This window comes from Penicillium angulare (assembly GCF_028827245.1).
Source record: "Penicillium angulare strain IBT 27051 chromosome Unknown utg000004l_segment0_segment0, whole genome shotgun sequence".
NCBI classification, from domain to species: Eukaryota; Fungi; Ascomycota; class Eurotiomycetes; order Eurotiales; family Aspergillaceae; genus Penicillium; species Penicillium angulare.
The window spans coordinates 3,065,736-3,083,569 of NW_026623163.1; the positions used below are offsets into that span (position 1 = coordinate 3,065,736).

Here is a 17,834-nt window from a genome sequence, read left to right on the forward strand (position 1 = left end):
CGAATCCCGTATTAATGGAGCTGCGGGTACTCGAGGGGGATCGGCAATTCTATTCCATTTCAGGAAGGTCGTCCAACACTGCCTAATATAGTCAAATTGCCAACCCCATTGAAACCTACTGGTCCCAGCGAACAGGGACCAATCGCAGGTACAAAATAGGGTGGTGCACAGACCTCATGCATGGAAATGCAGCCTGAAATCTGTAGACTTTCGTTTGACTTTGACGAAATAATAAGTAAAGTGGTGAGAGAACATCGCCTATCTCAACCGCCGGAGTATCATCGCCAGCAAACAAAGTTAACTTTGCTACTTCTTTTCTTTTAATAACCATCTCAAACATTATCAAGTCATACCTTTCAATCACCTTCCACATTTCCTGATATTCAAGGTCACCATGTCAGTTGTCAGATACTTCCAGGCTCCTGGCCCCTTAGGAGAACTATTCGAGGCTGGCGGAACGTCAAACGTTGCCAAAGTCCCTTTGCGCGGGAGTCTTGTTGTAACAGGTGGCCAGCCTGGCTTTGATCTCGAACGAGGAGAGCTCGTTACCAATTCTCTGGAAGAGGAAGCTGATGCGTGCTTCAACTGCGTGGAGGCGGCATTGAAATCCGCCGGTGTTGCTGGAGGACTTTCACAAGCACACAGGTTCACTTGCTTTCTCACTGATATGCGCTACGAGTCTATCGTCATGCAAGCTTGGAGATCTCGAATGCCTGATCATAAGATACCTTGGGTGACTGTTGGCGTTGCTATGCTTGCAATCCCAGCTATGAGAATTGAGATTGCTGCTGAGGCTGTCATCGATGACTAGCTTTTTTCTTGATAAGGGGGCGTCTTCTTTCATAATGAACTTTTGGGGAAGTTTCAAATGTGCCATTTTCATCTCAAAGAAAAGAAATATCTTATTTGTGTATTTATTGTACTATAACTTGAAGACGCTCTCCCTCCAATGTGTAATGTTCGATTGATGCCTTGACACCGGACTATGTGATATAACTCCTGAAGCAAGAAAATTGGAAGTTTACCCACGATGGATTAATCAATTTACGAATGAAGAAAATCTTTGCGCATGGTTTAATTTCCTGAATTTATTCAATATATCAAGAAAATCAGACTAAAAGAGTGAAGCCCGACAGGGATAGGTAGCAAACCCACAACCATCATCATAACAAATATGAGAATTTTGAGTCAAGTCTATCCTTACAAAGAAAAAATTTGGGTTAAATCCAAACACCATTTTTGAATTTATGACAGTTCATTTGGGCTCACTTCAAACCAAAAGGTTTGAATATCTACTATAATCTATCAATTTGCTGAACTAATCGTCATCGGGTGGGCCCAGGATCGAAAGAGGAATTCTTCCCAGCAATGGAACTTTCAATACGTCTAACATATGACTAGTACGTGGTCTACTTATATAGAAAGAGGCCCGGCATATACTAGTAAAATAGTACAATGTTGAATTTATCCACTCCGATCCCATTTATTCCTGCGAGCTTCCTACCATCCTTCAATATGATCGAAATCACAATGACACGAGAAACAAATGGGCTGAGTAGGTCCATGGGTCTACCTTTACCCCCCTACGACCCAGAGATCACTCAAGTAGAAGATACACAACATCGTCCACTACCGAGCAGCTTCGAGGAACTCAAACAACTTCGCTATGAAGAAGAGGATTGCAGTCACGAATTTCTCAATGATCCCGATCTCACAGTACAAAACATTGAGATAAACACGCCAGATACAGCACTTACCGCGATAATTTTATCGCGTCGAGTTCCTATCGATGCGGAACAAACCAGACCAGGAATACTCTTCTTCCATGGCGGAGGCAGAGTTATGGGCAGTGTATTTACGGGTCTAAATAGCCTTACCGAGGCTGTAAAAACCCTCGACGCAGTGGTTATCAGCGTTAATTACCACCTCTCACCTGACTACCCTGGTATTGACGTTGTCGAGGGCTGCTACGCATCCTTAGAATGGCTTTCTCGGCGCCTGGACCTATTCAGAATCAACCCCACGCAGTTTATGATTGCTGGAGTATCAGCTGGTGCTGGTATCGCTGCAGGGACAATGTTGATGTCGAGGGATCGCAATGGTCCTACAGTTTACGCTCAGCTCCTGATGTGTCCGATGCTGGATGATCGCTGTAACACCATGTCGTGTTTGCAATTTGAAAATGGACGTGGGTTTTATACAACTTGGGATCGGTATGCGTGGTCTTGCATCCTTGGATCCCAAGCTGGTAAAGAGGGGGTTAGTCCTTACGTCGCCCCGGCCCGTGCTACGGACCTGTCGGGCCTTCCTCTTGCATATATTGATGCTGGATCTGGGGAGCCATTTCGTGATGAAGATATTGCATATGCTACCAAGCTATGGGAGTGTGGAGTTCAGGCACATCTGCATGTGTGGGGTGGTGGGTGTCATGGTTTTGATCTGTTCTATAAGTGTGAACTTGGTCGCCAGGCTTGTGCTGCGCGTACGAAGTGGTTGATAGAATTCCTCCGTTCTAGAAAATAGGAGGTTCCATGTCATAAGCGGCAAAGGCTACCGCAAAAATACTTTTATTCTCCAAGCTCGTAAAAGCAAAGATAGCAGACCTGCATTTCACTCCTAAGATTCACCAGTTGGCTTCCGTATTACCTCTTCCGTAACCTCGCTAGGAGGTCTTTTGGAGTGATTCATACTACTAGAGGGGTATTTGACTTGCCGATGATATAATAAAGATACTATGTTACGCAATAATCTCGGGCGCTTGACATTTTTTATATGCATACACACAAAGGGGAATGAAAGGATTAAAACGCGTATAATATGAATAGAAGGATTTCTAGTCTCGTTTAAAAAATGTAAGTAAGAACAGAGCTTGAAACAAATCGAGACATGAGATAATGACACAATCTTGATCGACACATAAACCGCATCTTGGCATTCAAGCCAAATCTCAACGATTCAAATATGAGCTGGGCGGGTAGAGCAACATGAGGGATCGTTCTGATGCAGGGAAGATTTATTGTCATTCTGGCTGGACCGTGGCACGTCGTTGGAGGGGTTAATATCGAAAAAGTTGACAGGTTTCAGGGACACCATCATCTTTTCAGTAGGCATAACGGGGAAGTCTAACAGAACTTTGGATTAGCAAAAGCCAAATGTATATCTAGTTTATTGATGAAACATACCCTCAGTTCGCGTGACGTGGGTAACACCAAAGCTGTGCCAGAGAACGACGTCTTCGTTCTTAACATTCTCGGTACGATTGGCCCAATAGGCCAAACCGGTATCCTCCCGACTCTGGTTGGTGAACTCACCCGAAGCCCATAGCTCATGATCTTGGTACTTGGTGACCCAGATGGGGTGGGTGCTAAAAACACCGCGCTTTAGGTTAAAGGTTTTGGGCCCCATCATCAACATTTGGCTAGGAACAGGATGTAATTTGTATCCGATAGGCTTGTTGGCAATAGAGTTTATCTTAGACTCGTTCACCATCTTGAATGTGCGGTTCTTGGTCAAGTCAAGATCGTAGCCGCCAGGCTGTTGGATTGGCGTCTGATGGACCTGGAAAGCACATCCGAAAGGATCAAGCTTCGGGTTGTTTCTCACAGGAATGCAATCGTCATAAACGACAGTATTATTACGTCCGTCTAGCGCAGGATTGACTCGAAGACAGAAAAGGTGCTGATGATTGACAGCAAGAACACCAGGTGCTACAGTGGTACCCCATGGAACGTGTAAGCCCTTTTTGATCGGCATTGTAGACACGATTCCTGTCGCCCGAACATCAACATGCAAGTTGGCAGCTTGATCGAGCACAAAGGCAAGAATATATTCGTAGTTGGCGACAGTGGCCGTGCATTGAACCACAAGCTGACGGTCGCGAACAACGGAGGATTTCCCGTTGCGGAAGTTGGTGTGTTTCCAACCAATGCCGTCATCAACCTCATGCATACAGACCACATTTGGCATAATTACAGGCTCTCCACTGCTTGTGACTCGGATTCCGTTGAAGTAGGCGATATGACCGAGGCAATCGCAACCCAGGGTCAGGGAGTTGGAGGTGAGACCGAAACCAGAGTCGCCAAGATCGAAGGCTTGCTTGCGGTGGTATGGCGAGCGAGGATCACCGTAGGGGACTGTCATCTCACTCATAGAGACACGGTAGAATAGAGAGCGACCGTCATAACGAACATCGTGAAGCACCGGCCCTTCACGCATATTCCAGCCAAGTTGGAAAGACCACTTTTGCCATTGAATATGGCGCCCTTCAATTGTAAAAGAAGGTCCCTGTGGTTGTAGGACCTGAAGAGGCTTTAGATCCTTGCGGAAAGCACCAGGGCCCATGAGGTCAGCACTGTATTCGACAGCGCTGGTGGGGCTCCATGGTTGAGTTTCCTCATCGAGTTCGTTGTTTTCTCCTGTAGGCAGGCGCTGTATCTCGATCAATTCAAGGGTGTGTCCATCGAAGATGGGGGCGAGAGGGAGGGGAATGGAATAGTGGTTGGCCTGGGGGTCATCGTTGAGCGCAAGATACATGTAGCATTGGAAGAGACGGCGGCGCTCATTGTGGTTGTCGGTACCAAAGCTCCAGGGATCATTCTCGATGCGGGAGCTAGGACGTAGATTAGTGAACTTGCTCAAATGCCTTTGGGGGGAGTGTTGCTCACCCAGCGGGAAGCTGCAGCTTGGCCACTTCCTCGAGAACCTTCGGGTGTGACAAGCAGGCTTTATGAACAAGATCATATTCGACCCAATCGACGGGGCCTTGTGATTCAGGGGCATCATATGTGCGCTCGACAACTCCTCTTGTGATGTTGACAATAGCAATTGTGAGAATGGGACTCTTCAATTGGTGAAAGTAAGCCCGGCACCGGCGGTCGGGTACTGCTCCGTCGTGATGAATATATTTCAGAGTCTCATCCTTGGAAGGTTCGTACAAGTCGATCACCTTGAATCGAACCTCCTTAGTTGTGATTCCAAGATGGCGAAGAATAGTCGCGGATGCGACTTTGATTTCCCCCACGTGCAATGGGTCGAGAGGGTGAGGGTCGGGTGCGGAGGCGGGGAGGTACATCGCGAATATTTCTATAAGAGGACAGAAAGTATCTCAAAGAAAACAGAATTTCGAATATCAATCATGATGCCACAGGGACTCGATCTCAGAGACTTATATAGATTTCTAAATTCTAGTTTAAATGCTCAAGTGTCAAATGTATCATCATCGGCCATTTCTCCAGGTACCGCATATGGAAGTAATGCCAACTGTGGCAATCGATTTTGGAATCTCTCCACAGCGCAAGATTATACATAAGAGGAAAGGTGCTAATCAGAATGGAATTTGTAGGAGCCTCAAAGTCAATGTGGATGTTGGATCATATGATATCGTAAAATACAGATTGATTGCGAGGGGGATAAAGAATATTATCCACATTTGAACCTTGTACTAGCCAGTTCCATAAGAAGGTTTGCTTGCTGGTATACCATATCGGGTAATGTTTCCAACCACCATCAGCATGACGTACTTCGATAGCGAAGAGCAATAACATGCATGGGAATCTCGTGAAAAGGGTTTCTAGGTAGCTGGTAACATATCGCAATGAGGAAATCCAATCAACTGTGACCTGCGCGCTCCTTTTCAAACTGGCATACCCTCGACTCATTTTTAATCAATGTCGCGTCCCTTTATATCATCATGCTTGCTTCAAGTTTGATTTGAACAATTTCAATCCTCTATATTTTTTCCCGCTGTAAAATTTCAAAGCTATTCTTTTGCCTTGACCCTTCACATCCATCATGTCTTACCAGGCCAAGCTTTCTCACGATGGGTACATATACACTAAGCATGATGGGTTGGTACAAGGTCTTCGCACTTACGGTGTCATTCAACCCGAAAACAAGATTCGCGACGCCGATACTAGAAAAGTCTGGGATGCCATTGTTATCGGTGCTGGTTACACTGGTCTGATTGCCGCCCGTGACCTTGTCAAAGCCGGTAAGTATCTTTTTACCATGAACTGCAGAAATAAAATGAATGAAATAAAATCACTAAATTTGAACAGGTAAAAAGACTCTCCTGCTCGAGGCTCGTGACCGTGTCGGTGGTCGCACTTGGTCTGCAGAGGTCGATGGTACCACATACGAAATGGGCGGAACCTGGGTTTCGCACGTACATGGTCGCCTCTTTGCTGAAATGCAGCGCTATGATCTTAAAGATGCGGTTCAAATGACGCGTACCGATGGCGGGGGTTGTTCTTATTTCACTCTAGATACCGGCTCCGGCTCGCGAAAGCTGTCTCTGGAAGATGCCGGTGCGATGACACAGCGAGCTTGGAAGCTCTTCATGAACTACGACGGTCTCGATGGCCGTATAATTTGTCCTTTGCCGTACTCCACCCTTGGCAACTCGCGGGTTTCTTTTGAGCAAGTTCAGGCTGTTGACCAAATGTCCTGCCGCGACCGAATCAATCAAATCAAGGACCAACTCTCCGCCGATGAGCTTGCTCTTCTGGAATCTTTGGTGCCACATATGTGTGCTGGTACTGTTGAAGATGTTGGATATCTAGAGATGCTTCGGGCCCAGGCTCTTCAAGGCTTTACCCCCGAAACCTTTGAGGAAGTTTGGACACTCTACAAGATCCGTGAGGGACAGTCCGCGCTTGCCCGTCGCATCTTCGACGATGCTGTCCGTCTTGGCCTACAGTACTCCTTCAGAACTCCCATTAAGTCTATCATTGATCGACATGGCGTTGTATCCCTCGGTACCACCACTGATCAAACCTTCCGTGCTCGTCGGGTCATCAACACCATCCCCCTTTCCGTTCTCCACACTATCCACTTTGACCCTCCTCTCTCGCCACTTCGTCAAGAAGCCATGCGTATTGGCCACCTCAATCACCTTACGAAAGTCCATGCCGAGGTTGAGGGAGATCTGCGTGGCCTCCGCGGCTGTACTTGGCCCGGTGATCTTCTTTACGTCTATGGGGATGGCTTCTGTGCTGGTAATAAGTCTACTCGTATCACTTCGTTTGCTGGTGATAACCGAGGCAAGCTTGATCCCACCAAAGAGCCTGAGCGTATCGAAACTGCTCTGCAGCGCTTTCATCCAATGAAAATTAAGAAAGTTCTTTTCCATGACTGGCTCTCTGATCCATATGCTCAGGCTGGTCCTGCTTGGTATCGTACTGGTTACCTTACCAAGTATCTAGCCGAGCTGCAGAAACGTCATGGAAATGTTCTTATGGCTAATGCCGATTGGGCATCCGGTTGGCGAGCTTTTATTGAGGGTGCTATGGAGCAAGGTGCTCTTGCAGCTGACACCGTCATGAACGAGATTGGCATTCTTGGTGCTAACCCGCCCAATGATCCTGTTCGTGAGTCTAGTCTGTGATTTATTTACAGTAGTTAGGCTTTCTGTAATGCTTTGAAGGCAGGTAGATGTTAGAGAAAATTGAAAATTGAAATCTTAAAATAAATACCTATTCAAAAATGAACTTGAATGTGCCCTTCGCGAGAAAATAGATGGGCGCTGCCAGACCACCCGACGAGCCAAAACGCCGAGTTTAGCGGAAGGCGATTTCCAAGCTTGGCTTCAAAAAATAAAGAAAGATTGATCTACTTGAATTATTGAAGGTTACCTGTGATTATAAAGTTCAAATACTCATTATGTAAGTTTGAGACAAGGAATATCCTCGAAATTCATTCTTCAATTTGTTACGTCCTAATCTAATTGTAAAGGCCACCGTTCGCTGACAGTACAGACCCAGTAGTCCATCTAGCGTCCTCAGTGCACAGAAAAGCGACCAAAGGGGCAATATCGCCAACCTCGGCAACTCGAGGGGCAGCAGGAGTTGCCTCAATCATTGGCTGCATATCCTTGAGAAATTGGTCATCACTCTGATACCATTGGTCTAGGATTTACTTAGTATGAATCAGAAAAACGGGGATATCTGCAGGTTTCTTACCAGTAGCAACAGGGCCGGGATTAACACAGTTCACGGTGATCCCATGGGAGTGACCAAGTTCCTTGGCCCAGACGCGTGCGAGGGCTTCGTTGGCTGCTTTTGTTGGGCCGTAGACGGTGTGACCAGCCACACCAAGCCTGGCAGCAGCTGAAGAAACAAAGACAATACGGCCTCCGCGGGGCAAATGCGGCAGAGCGGCCTGGGTGAGGAAGATAGGACCACGGACATTGCAGTCGAAATGAGAGTTGTACATTTCGAGCTTGAGATCTTTCAAGTCAGACTCATTACCGAGGGCAGCACTAGTCATTCAGTCAGCTAATGTCAACTTATTTCTCGAGAAGGACAAAGCTCACTTGTGAATGAGAATGTCGATTTTGCCGTCCTTGCTAATCTTAATAGCGGCATCAATGAGACGAGGAATCTCCTCCATGTTCATCACGCTAGCATGGCAGAGAGTTGCCTTTGTACCAATCTTTTCGATTTCCTGGACAACCTCCTCTGCGCGTTTCTTGCTGCTTTCGGATACATAGTTGACGACGACATTGGCACCGCGCCTGGCGAGCTGAAGGGCAATTTCAGCACCAATACCACTAATTAACAGTCAGCATTTGGAATACAAGTTGAAAGAAAGAAAAAGAAAAAAAAGTAACGGTATATACCGGGAGGAGCCAGTGACAATGGCTGTTTTCCCTTCAAGTGAAACACCAGAGAAGTCAGGCATGATTCGTTTGTTTCTTTCTTTTTAAATGAGGGTTCAATTGTGTAGGTTGTCTACTAGAGTGCAGAATGTACTATCCTCAGAACTACATTTAATTAATATAGTAGGTATCAGATCAATATATACTATATCATCGACCTGACATTACTTCATTGCAACTGTAAAGTGGAGATTCCGCGCGCCACAGTTTGGCGGGGTATGCCAAATGGGGAACATTACCTATGAGGGTAGGTATCCCAATCCACTGTCACAAGGGGACATAGCATTCAGGTTGTATCCACAATCTTCGACCAGGGAAATGCCGAGCGTATCTTTTGCTATCATTATGATGGAGATTTATTCTATTTTATTTTTTTAAAAGAAAGAAAGAAAGAAAGAAAAGCAAGGATTTGTAATATGCAACCCTCCTCCGAGCTTGTCACTTGGGAAGCAGGTAGCGGACCGAAGATCACGAAGGACTCCAATGCGTGGCAACAACAATGTGACCAAACTTTTTTTTCTATCTTCTTCGCAGGGAAGAGGAATGCGACCGATATATTAATTCAATGAACTTGTAGATAGACAAGGAGTCACAGCCTTTCAAGTTGTTGCAGTTTCATTTACCAACAACTCTCGATGGGTACAATGCCTTTATTCCAGGCCTCTATAAGAAGATAACACATTTCTAGATTGATTCCTAAGTACATATCAGCTGAGATACACCCGCACGTGTGGATATTTCCCATCTCAATTAGTTTATCAACGTGTTATCATCTTTCCATGGAGAGGGGTATCCTATTTTGTGTCAAGCTTTGAATGAACAGGCTCATCCCCAATTTCTTCCATCTTCTTGTCCAAAATCTCGGTCATGTGCTTTACAATATCCACATATTTCTCTTCGTGATAACGGTTGAAAAGTTCTAAGGGATCCTCTTCTAGATCAAATAATTCCCACTCTTTCTCTTCTCCGCCCGGTCGGGTGCCCTCAATGCCAAAGTCCTCGTTATACCAGTAGATAATCTTATAACGCTGGTTTCTCACGGCGTAGTGAGCATATGCTTCATGAATGACATCACGATGCATCCAGTACCGATGATATGCGACTTGTTGCCAGTCGGGGGGGGGTTTGTCCCTGTAAGAGGTTTCGGAAGCTCACGCCTTGCATGTATGTCGGTTTCCGGAGTCCCGCAAAGTCCAGCCATGTTGAGGCAAAGTCAACATTGGAAATTATGTCGTTGCAAACGCTGTTGGCAGCAATCTCGCGTGGATATCGGATAAGGAATGGCATGTTAAAGCTGTTCTCGTACACAAGACGCTTATCAAACCAACCGTGTTCTCCGAGGAAGAATCCTTGGTCGGATGTGTAAATGACAATAGTATTTTCAGTCAGACCCTCGTCATCGAGATATTGAAGCATACGACCCACGTTGTCATCGATGCTTTGAATTGTACGAAGATATCGCTGCATGTACCGCTGGAATTTAAACTCGGAGAGTTCCTTGCGTGTTTTGAAGGTGAATACAGTGCCATCATCTTTGTCGATTAACTTCAGTGAAGTCACATCCTCAGGGTCTGGGACCTTTCGGTCATTATTCCACCAAGAATTGAACAGCTTTTCGCCGACAACGGAGCTAGGGCCTTCCGGCTGAGCTAGACCTAGGTCTAGATAGGTCATGTCCTCAGCAACACGCATCTTTGCTATTGCTGCCGCTTTCGCACGATTCTTGTAATCATCTGTGAATGTATCCGGTAGGCGAACGGGGTCCTTGTACAAGTTCTTGTGCTTCGGATCACACTCCCAGCTGCGATGCGGCGCTTTATGATGACACATGAGAAAGAATGGCTTTGACTTGTCACGAGATTTGATCCAATCAATACTCTTATCGGTGATGATGTCGGTCGCGTACCCAGTCTCTCGGTGAATACCATCTGAACCAATAAATTCCGGATCGAAATATTCGCCTTGGCCAGGGACAATTTCCCAGTAATCAAAGCCAGTGGGCTCGTGAGCTTTCCCTTCACCAAGGTGCCACTTTCCCACCATCGCAGTCTGGTAGCCTCCGGTTCGCAAGTGCTTCGCAACATTTGGAATATATTTGTTGATTTTGGAATCCAGTGTCATGACGCCGTTCACATGATTGTGGGTTCCGGTTAAAATCGCGGCGCGAGATGGGGTGCAAATGCTGTTGGTGACATAGCAATGATTGAATTTCATACCTTCTGTAGCAAGTCGATCGAGATTCGGTGTGTGGTTGATTCCTGCGCCGTAGCAGGAGATAGATTTAGAGGCATGGTCATCAGCCATTATGAACAGGATGTTTGGGCGCTTATCGGACGACATCTTCTGCTGTTGTGGACTGAATCACTTCAGACATAGGACCAGGTTTGACTGAATCCAGAGAACTTGGGGACCCGGATTCGTTAAATACTGAAATTGGAGCTTCCATGTTTGAGCAGTGAGCATGAGGGGCATTCCACCAGCTCTGGCTTCCCACCCCACCCAATAGGATTTACAACACGGCTTCTCCCCATAATATACCCATAAACGACAGTCATAAAGAGTCAATTTTGGTCCCCTCCGCTTTTCTAGCCAATGAACAAACCATCGCGGAATTGGAGACGAAATGGACTTCGCGACGAGAGTGGGGTACAGAGACACGCTTATTTGGTATCCACCAATCAGCAGGTGAAACACGTCCCCGCCACGGCTGTCGGCGGGTGTCGCTTTTCTCAGTCTGTGATTCGTTATGACCCCTTCTTGCTGCTAAATCAAGATTATGTAACAGGTAAAAAGCGACAACCACCTCATGGAGTCACCATCTTCAAAGTGTTTTTATTGGATCTCGAGTCATATACTACGGGAATCAATTCAAAGCCCCCCTCATTTGATGACCCCGTGCCTTGGAAAGAATATGGTGTCATTTCTAGGTCGAATTGACAACCCAGAAGGCCTAACAACATGGTGCCGTCAGGAGCAATATTTACCCCATGCCCTTCCCTCCTGTATGGGTTAAATGATATGACCTGCCGGAGTTGTTCAACTATTACCTTTATTATTTTTGTCCTTCTATCACCATGATGGACAGCAAAGGTGATATCATCGATATTGAAAGCAGAGATACCTATGAGATTAGGGACAGGACTATATCCCAGCTTTCAATTTGGGAAACTTTCAAGTATCATTGGAAAGCTGTATTATGGTCCATTGCGATCTCTAATGCAACCATCATGGAATCTTACGATCTGATTCTTACAAGTCTTCTTTATGCCCAGCCTGGTTTCAAAAAACAATTTGGCGAGCAGCTGGCGGATGGGTCGTGGTCGCTGTCATCAAAATGGCAGTTGGCCCTTTCAGTGATAGCATCAGCCGGTCTTGCTATTGGGCTTTTGATCAGTGGGTGGATTTGTGACAAGTGGCGACCTCGCTATATGATGATCATCTGCCATATCCTCATTGCTGGCTTCATATTTGTGCCCTTCTACGCAACTACCATAGAAATGGTATTCGGGGGAATCTTCCTTATGTAAGAACCTCTGCATCTTAATCCCTTTTGCCAACTCAATATCTGACGTTACGATTGAAAACTTACAGTTCCATTCCTTGTGGTGTTTTTGCGTCCGCAACGCCTAATTATGCCGCCGAAATATGTCCAGTCAAGCTGCGAAGCTACGTTACTACTTATATCAACTTGTGCTGGGTTGCTGGTCACTTGATCTGTGCAGGCGTTGTTGCTGGTACTTTGGATATTGACGGCATGTGGTCCTACCGTGTGCCGTTCGCGGTGCAGTGGTCCTGGCCGTTGTTCATGATTATAATCTGCTGGTTTGCTCCTGAGTCTCCATGGTGGCTCACACGGAAGGGCCAAGAAAGCGAAGCTCGCATATCATTGGATAGAGTATGCTCTGCGCCGGAGGATGTTATTGACCCTGAGCATACCATGGCTGTAATCCAGGAGACCCTCAGGCTTGAAAAGGAGGCTATGCGCATCCAAGGTGGGTATTTGGATTGCTTCAAGGGCGCAAATCTGCGACGCACTGAAATTGCCGTGGTTAGTTGGGGAGGTCAAGTCTTACCTGGCTTTGTTTTGCAAAATTATTGCGCATATTTCTTTACTCTTGCGGGCCTTCCTTCAAACAAATCTTTTTACATGTCGTGTGGTATGTTGTACATTCTTCATTACATCCGATAGTCTCTTTTCACACCAGCTCAACAATTCACAGGAACATATGGCGTTGCATTTATCGGGACCATTTTTTCCATGATCCTGCTATCACGTTTTGGTCGCCGCCAGATTTATATTACTGGCCTTTTTACCATGCTTCCTCTCATGTGGATTATTGGCTTCCTCGATCTACGAGCCGATTCGAATACGAGACGGTGGGCACAAGCAGGATTACTTTTAGCATGGGTAGGTCTTATTGATATCCACATAATCATACATTCCCGACAACTAACGATCTCATAACTTTAACAGTTCTTCCTCTATAGTTCTTCAATTGGCCCTATCCCTTATGCGATAGGATCAGAAGTCGGTGCCGCACGGCTGCGCTCTAAAACCATCTCCCTTGCACGCGCCATGTATTACGTTTTGAGTATACTCAATTCTGTCGTCGCTCCTTACATGCTTAACCCCGCTAATGGAAACTTGGGTGGTAAGGCCGCTTTTCTCCCTGCGAGTCTTAACATTTTTGTGGCTATCTGGGCATGGTTTCGTCTGCCGGAAACAAAAGATCTGGGACCCGGTATTTTGGATTTGCTTTTCGAGGCTCGTACGCCTACAAGGCTCTTCGTTGAAGAATCCAAGAAGTTTATGTGATATCCATACTGTTAGAGCTGTCCAAGTGGGAAAAGCAACAGCATCTTCTGTCAGCTGGTCCAATGTTTGCCATAGTCTAAGTAAGCGATATAACGTACAATGCATTAATACCAGGCTCATGGTCCCTTATTCATTACTCGACCTTTCCTTTGGAAAGCAACAAATCCCAGGTTTCCTTTAACCTTCTCTCCCCTTTCCTTCTTTATGGAGTTTTGAATTTCCGGCTGTCACAGTGGGTGGGTATTGATAGTGATTTTCTCGCTTTACTCATACCCATCATCAGTAAAGTTTGCTTGTCGCATCAAACTGTGCACTGAAAGGTGTGTATTTCGATCTAGACGCTCTTCTGGTTGGGAAGGATAATCGTCCATATCTTTCTCAATAGTTTTCGGGTCTGATTTTGCCTTCTTCACGATATTTTCCAAGTCATAAATGATGGGCTCCGTAGCTGTCGCACATATAAAGAATTGTCGCAAAATCCTTAATGAAAGATCTGCCTTCATAAAAAAGCTGCTGATGTCGGCTTTCCAGTTCAAGATTGAAGGATACAATAGATACAGAGAGAGCCTAGTAGCTTGATAGGCGCATATGGCAACCGAAGGTGGAAATACGAGCCTTCGTGGCATGGACTCCAGCTTCGAAAGGATCACATGTATCTCTTCTGAATGTGTGATACAGGCGCTCACTGCATTAGCTTTGAAGGCCACCTCGACATTATCTGTGATAATATTCGGCGCAGAATCCGGGTGCGTGGGAATAAAGAGACGGTATAGATCACAGTGGGCCTGGTGCCACATCAAGGTAAGTTGAAGATATCGTGAAAACCAGCGGGATTCAGTCATCTCGTCGAGTTGATCCGCAGATGACATTTGATACTTGAATGATGCTTCAACGTCCTTGTGGAGATTCCAAAGACATTTTTGAAATTCCTGGACAATGCTTTCCAAATGTTCGAGTGGTGATTCGGCTAATGCAAGCTGTCTCTTCAGCCGTATTATATCCCTGCTGATTTTAGAGAGCTGTAAACAAGCTCCAAGAACGCTGCATCCTTTGGTCGAGTCTATACGACTCGCAATAACCTCATCGGATACTATCCCCCGGTAAAATGAGGTTTCCGGGGTAGGGAGCTGCTGGTATATAATAGAATACGGCATAAACTCATGGTCGGGTATACCCACCGCAAATATCACGTCGAGGGAACTCAGAGCCCATAGCACTCTACGACGTGTCTCCTGTGCTATAAAGCTAAGGTCGCGTCGCTCATAGTTCAGCCGCAGGGCAATCGCTGTCCGGGAAGCTAAACCTGCCAACAGGTATGCACGAGGGAAAGATTTTCGCTGAATGTGGCAATGAAGCGCTAGCATGAGAGATTGAAGCAGGATGATGTTAGGGCGATCCAAGTTATTCCAAATGTCCGTCTCCACCGTGCTGATCCAGAGAGTAGTTTGATTGTGGTCATTTGAGAAGCAAGCACTCGCTAAGGCTGCAAGTGAAAAGGCAAGAGTTTGGTTCAAACTGCCATCTGCGAGTTTTCGTCGAATAGAAGGTTCATGAACAAAAGAGTACAGTGGGATTGGATATAAATGCTCAAAGAATTGATCAAATATTAATTTTACTTCAGGCTCCAAGTAGGAAATCGTGGAGGAAAATCTGGAAGCAAATTAGAACCCGGAAACATTGTCAAACAATGGGCAACCTACACATTAGACTGGATTTCAAGGCCCTGCTTTTTGGTTTCTTCTGTAGGCATCGACTCAATTTCCGGATAGTAACAATTCCTACCGCGTTCAATGCATGAATCACAGGCTGAGGGACCACCCGAGCAGCGCATCTTCTGGCGGCGGCACTCAATGCATGCCCGGCGCGTCCGACAACGCTCCGGGCGGGCTTGTGTCGCACTAATACCCCCATGCTTGGGTAAATTGGGTTTTTGGCTCGATATAGGTCTTTGGTAGGAGCAAACAAATCCAAGCCGTTCACAATTCTGACATCCCCCTTCCCGGCGATCGCAGCGAACCTAAGTCATACATTAGTCTTTTTGCACTATCCTAAGAGGGTGAATCATTTTCCATACTTTCCGGCATCGGCATTGGTAGCACGGGGCCTTTCTGACGTTACCCATTCTGTGCTTGCCAGGTGTTGTAGGCGATCGGGTATCGGCGGGTGTCGCGTGGTGAGACACAGTCTTGTCAACCGTAAATCACATCATTTACCCCACAATTGGGCCATTGGTAACTCCACTATTAACTTCCTGATATTTTCTAGTGCAGTCACCAAGGACTTGTCGCCCTACAAACTAAACTAGCGAGGGTCCTTTCCCAGATAATTTATTCCACATGCATAACACATAGTAAAAGACGCCAAGATCCAAGGTTGCTCCTTTGTCTTCCAAATTGGGACATGTTGCCGATCTATACTTTTGGGGGTTCATCTCAAAGTGGGGGGTTCAAATTATCCTTGGTACTTCGCTTTTCGGTCTGCCTCAGGCTATCGCAACCAGTCAAGCTGGATGTCTCTACATCAGTCCTTACTTCAATGAGGTTGCTACATATGTCGATGAATTTTTCATGTTCCAAGGCGAAGACCCGGCCATCGGGGTAAGTTCTTGATGATATTTAGTCTGACTGTCGAATTCCCAGCTAACAGCAATTTCCGCAGCACCCAATGGCTCCTCGCTTGATTCACATCCTCGAAGTCTACGCCCAACTTTACCAGGAGAGTGGAAGATGCAACCCTTGATTGTCATTGCTAGGTAATGATCCTTCCATCTTCCTTTCTTTCAAGTTTGATAGATTATATTAACACATTCTGAAAGCTTTTCAAACCTCGGTGAAGTACTTGCCACTGCCGAGCTTGGCTGCCAGCACATCACCATCCTGGCTCACCAGATGAAAGGACTCCAGGAAACTCCCCTTGATGGTACAGCATTGAAGAAATGCCCATTCCTCGTGAACCCATCAGCCAAAAAGCAAGATCCATATTTTGCCAACGTGCAGACCCCAGCAAGGCTTCGAGTGCACTCAAAGAGCGACCCCCATGGCTGGTCCGAACTGGGATGGCAAGCTTGCCGACATCCACGCCGACTATCTTGCAAATGGTGGCCAGCTCCTGAGTGAAGCAATGGATGCGGACGCTTCTGTGGTCAAGAAGATGCAAGATCTCTTGGGTGAAAGCAAAGGCTGCCATCGAGGCTGAACTTGCTAAGCCTTAGATTAATCCCAGCAAAGAGTCGGTAGATCATTCGCGTTGACGTGGTAAATGATTACCCATTTCAGAACAGCTCACGTTCCCCACACCAAGCTGTTCATCTCTATAACACTAGCAGCTTCCGTGAACCTCCGCTACAAGTAGTGATATTCAGTATGATTTGAGGGCAACTAGAAACGGCTTAAAACCTTGGAAGCAATTATGTACACGGAAATTGTCCGGGTTGAGTTTTTCTCTCTGAAAAATGACGCGCGATATTAGTGTCTCTCCCTATCTCTGACCACTCCTTTTGAAAGACCCATAGTTAAAATTTGATGTTCTAGACAAAAATTTAATTTCGGCAGTTGATCCTTCAAGTGTATTATGTTGGCTTATTGGTCAACGGGTAGCATATACTTTGGAGCTATTGACCAACGTTTACCTGATTCATTTAGCTCGCTACCGACTCATGCAATATTCATGCACAGTTGACCGAGCATCCGTTCCGTCATACGTGGTCTTTCCGTCTGGTCAATTGGCATTTCTAGGCGTTAACAAGAACATACGCAAAAGCACCAATGGAGCGCTATGATTAAGCTGGCCCCTGCCAAGCATCCCAACAATAAACTCGGACGTTGGGGAAAAGTGAATATTCAGTCTTGACATGTCTAAACTACTACCTAATTGCTAATCTATTTCTGTTGCTACGGTTGCCTTGTTGCTCCCAAGTCTCCTGGGTAAACGCTCTCGACTTCTTTTTGATTTTTTTTTCGCAATACGTCGAGTACATGTCATTTGGATTGGGCTGATAACATGGTCCAATTTCCGTGAAGATCCTTGAGAAAGAAATACTCCGAAGTCCGAACTCAGATCCTATCGCGTAGAATCACCCCACTGCCCGGCTCTCCCCGCCGACCCCACATGCAAGGTCCGAGTCACGCTTGCAACCTTCAATATGGATATTGAGTCCTGGGAAAATCGTGTTCGTTTTGGTGTAATATAAATAGCAAGGTTCGAAAGTACCGCTCGAGATGGTGAACCGTTCCTCACGTGGACCTAATATCAACTTCGTAGAAACCTATCCCCCATTTGCACCACCCCCAGAATTTCCCTGAGCAAATCGCATGCCCCGTTTCTTTTACTCTCGCCCTGTCCGGGTAAGCTGAGTGTCTGCAG

At 46.1% G+C, this 17,834-nt stretch overlaps 8 protein-coding genes across 8 annotated transcripts; 4 read left to right on the forward strand and 4 right to left on the reverse strand.

The window, feature by feature from the left end:
• Positions 1-394: 394 nt before the first annotated feature.
• On the forward strand, positions 395-811 carry N7478_005095 (Endoribonuclease L-PSP/chorismate mutase-like protein; the record flags this gene model as incomplete). Its single annotated transcript, XM_056921309.1, has 1 exon — positions 395-811. One exon carries the CDS (start codon positions 395-397, stop codon positions 809-811), a length of 417 nt encoding a protein of 138 aa, XP_056779346.1.
• A 719-nt stretch (positions 812-1,530) lies between these two features.
• Positions 1,531-2,523, forward strand: N7478_005096 (alpha/beta hydrolase; the record flags this gene model as incomplete). The annotated part of the gene is made up of 1 exon (XM_056921310.1): positions 1,531-2,523. One exon carries the CDS (start codon positions 1,531-1,533, stop codon positions 2,521-2,523), a length of 993 nt encoding a protein of 330 aa, XP_056779347.1.
• A 432-nt stretch (positions 2,524-2,955) lies between these two features.
• On the reverse strand, positions 2,956-5,071 carry N7478_005097 (copper amine oxidase; the record flags this gene model as incomplete). Its single annotated transcript, XM_056921311.1, has 3 exons — positions 2,956-3,122; positions 3,183-4,609; positions 4,665-5,071. The coding sequence occupies 3 exons, from the start codon at positions 5,069-5,071 to the stop codon at positions 2,956-2,958; spliced, it is 2,001 nt and encodes a 666-aa protein (XP_056779348.1).
• Positions 5,072-5,790: 719 nt separating this feature from the next.
• N7478_005098 (flavin monoamine oxidase family protein) lies at positions 5,791-7,384 on the forward strand (the record flags this gene model as incomplete). Its single annotated transcript, XM_056921312.1, has 2 exons — positions 5,791-5,989; positions 6,057-7,384. The coding sequence occupies 2 exons, from the start codon at positions 5,791-5,793 to the stop codon at positions 7,382-7,384; spliced, it is 1,527 nt and encodes a 508-aa protein (XP_056779349.1).
• Positions 7,385-7,719: 335 nt separating this feature from the next.
• On the reverse strand, positions 7,720-8,679 carry N7478_005099 (SDR family NAD(P)-dependent oxidoreductase; the record flags this gene model as incomplete). Its single annotated transcript, XM_056921313.1, has 4 exons — positions 7,720-7,904; positions 7,959-8,257; positions 8,312-8,548; positions 8,618-8,679. The coding sequence occupies 4 exons, from the start codon at positions 8,677-8,679 to the stop codon at positions 7,720-7,722; spliced, it is 783 nt and encodes a 260-aa protein (XP_056779350.1).
• Positions 8,680-9,450: 771 nt separating this feature from the next.
• N7478_005100 (sulfatase family protein) lies at positions 9,451-10,996 on the reverse strand (the record flags this gene model as incomplete). The annotated part of the gene is made up of 2 exons (XM_056921314.1): positions 9,451-9,684; positions 9,746-10,996. 2 exons carry the CDS (start codon positions 10,994-10,996, stop codon positions 9,451-9,453), a joined length of 1,485 nt encoding a protein of 494 aa, XP_056779351.1.
• Positions 10,997-11,883: 887 nt separating this feature from the next.
• On the forward strand, positions 11,884-13,472 carry N7478_005101 (general substrate transporter; the record flags this gene model as incomplete). Its single annotated transcript, XM_056921315.1, has 4 exons — positions 11,884-12,179; positions 12,248-12,813; positions 12,862-13,064; positions 13,131-13,472. 4 exons carry the CDS (start codon positions 11,884-11,886, stop codon positions 13,470-13,472), a joined length of 1,407 nt encoding a protein of 468 aa, XP_056779352.1.
• A 263-nt stretch (positions 13,473-13,735) lies between these two features.
• N7478_005102 (uncharacterized protein) lies at positions 13,736-14,341 on the reverse strand (the record flags this gene model as incomplete). The annotated part of the gene is made up of 1 exon (XM_056921316.1): positions 13,736-14,341. One exon carries the CDS (start codon positions 14,339-14,341, stop codon positions 13,736-13,738), a length of 606 nt encoding a protein of 201 aa, XP_056779353.1.
• Between the last annotated feature and the right edge of the window lie 3,493 nt (positions 14,342-17,834).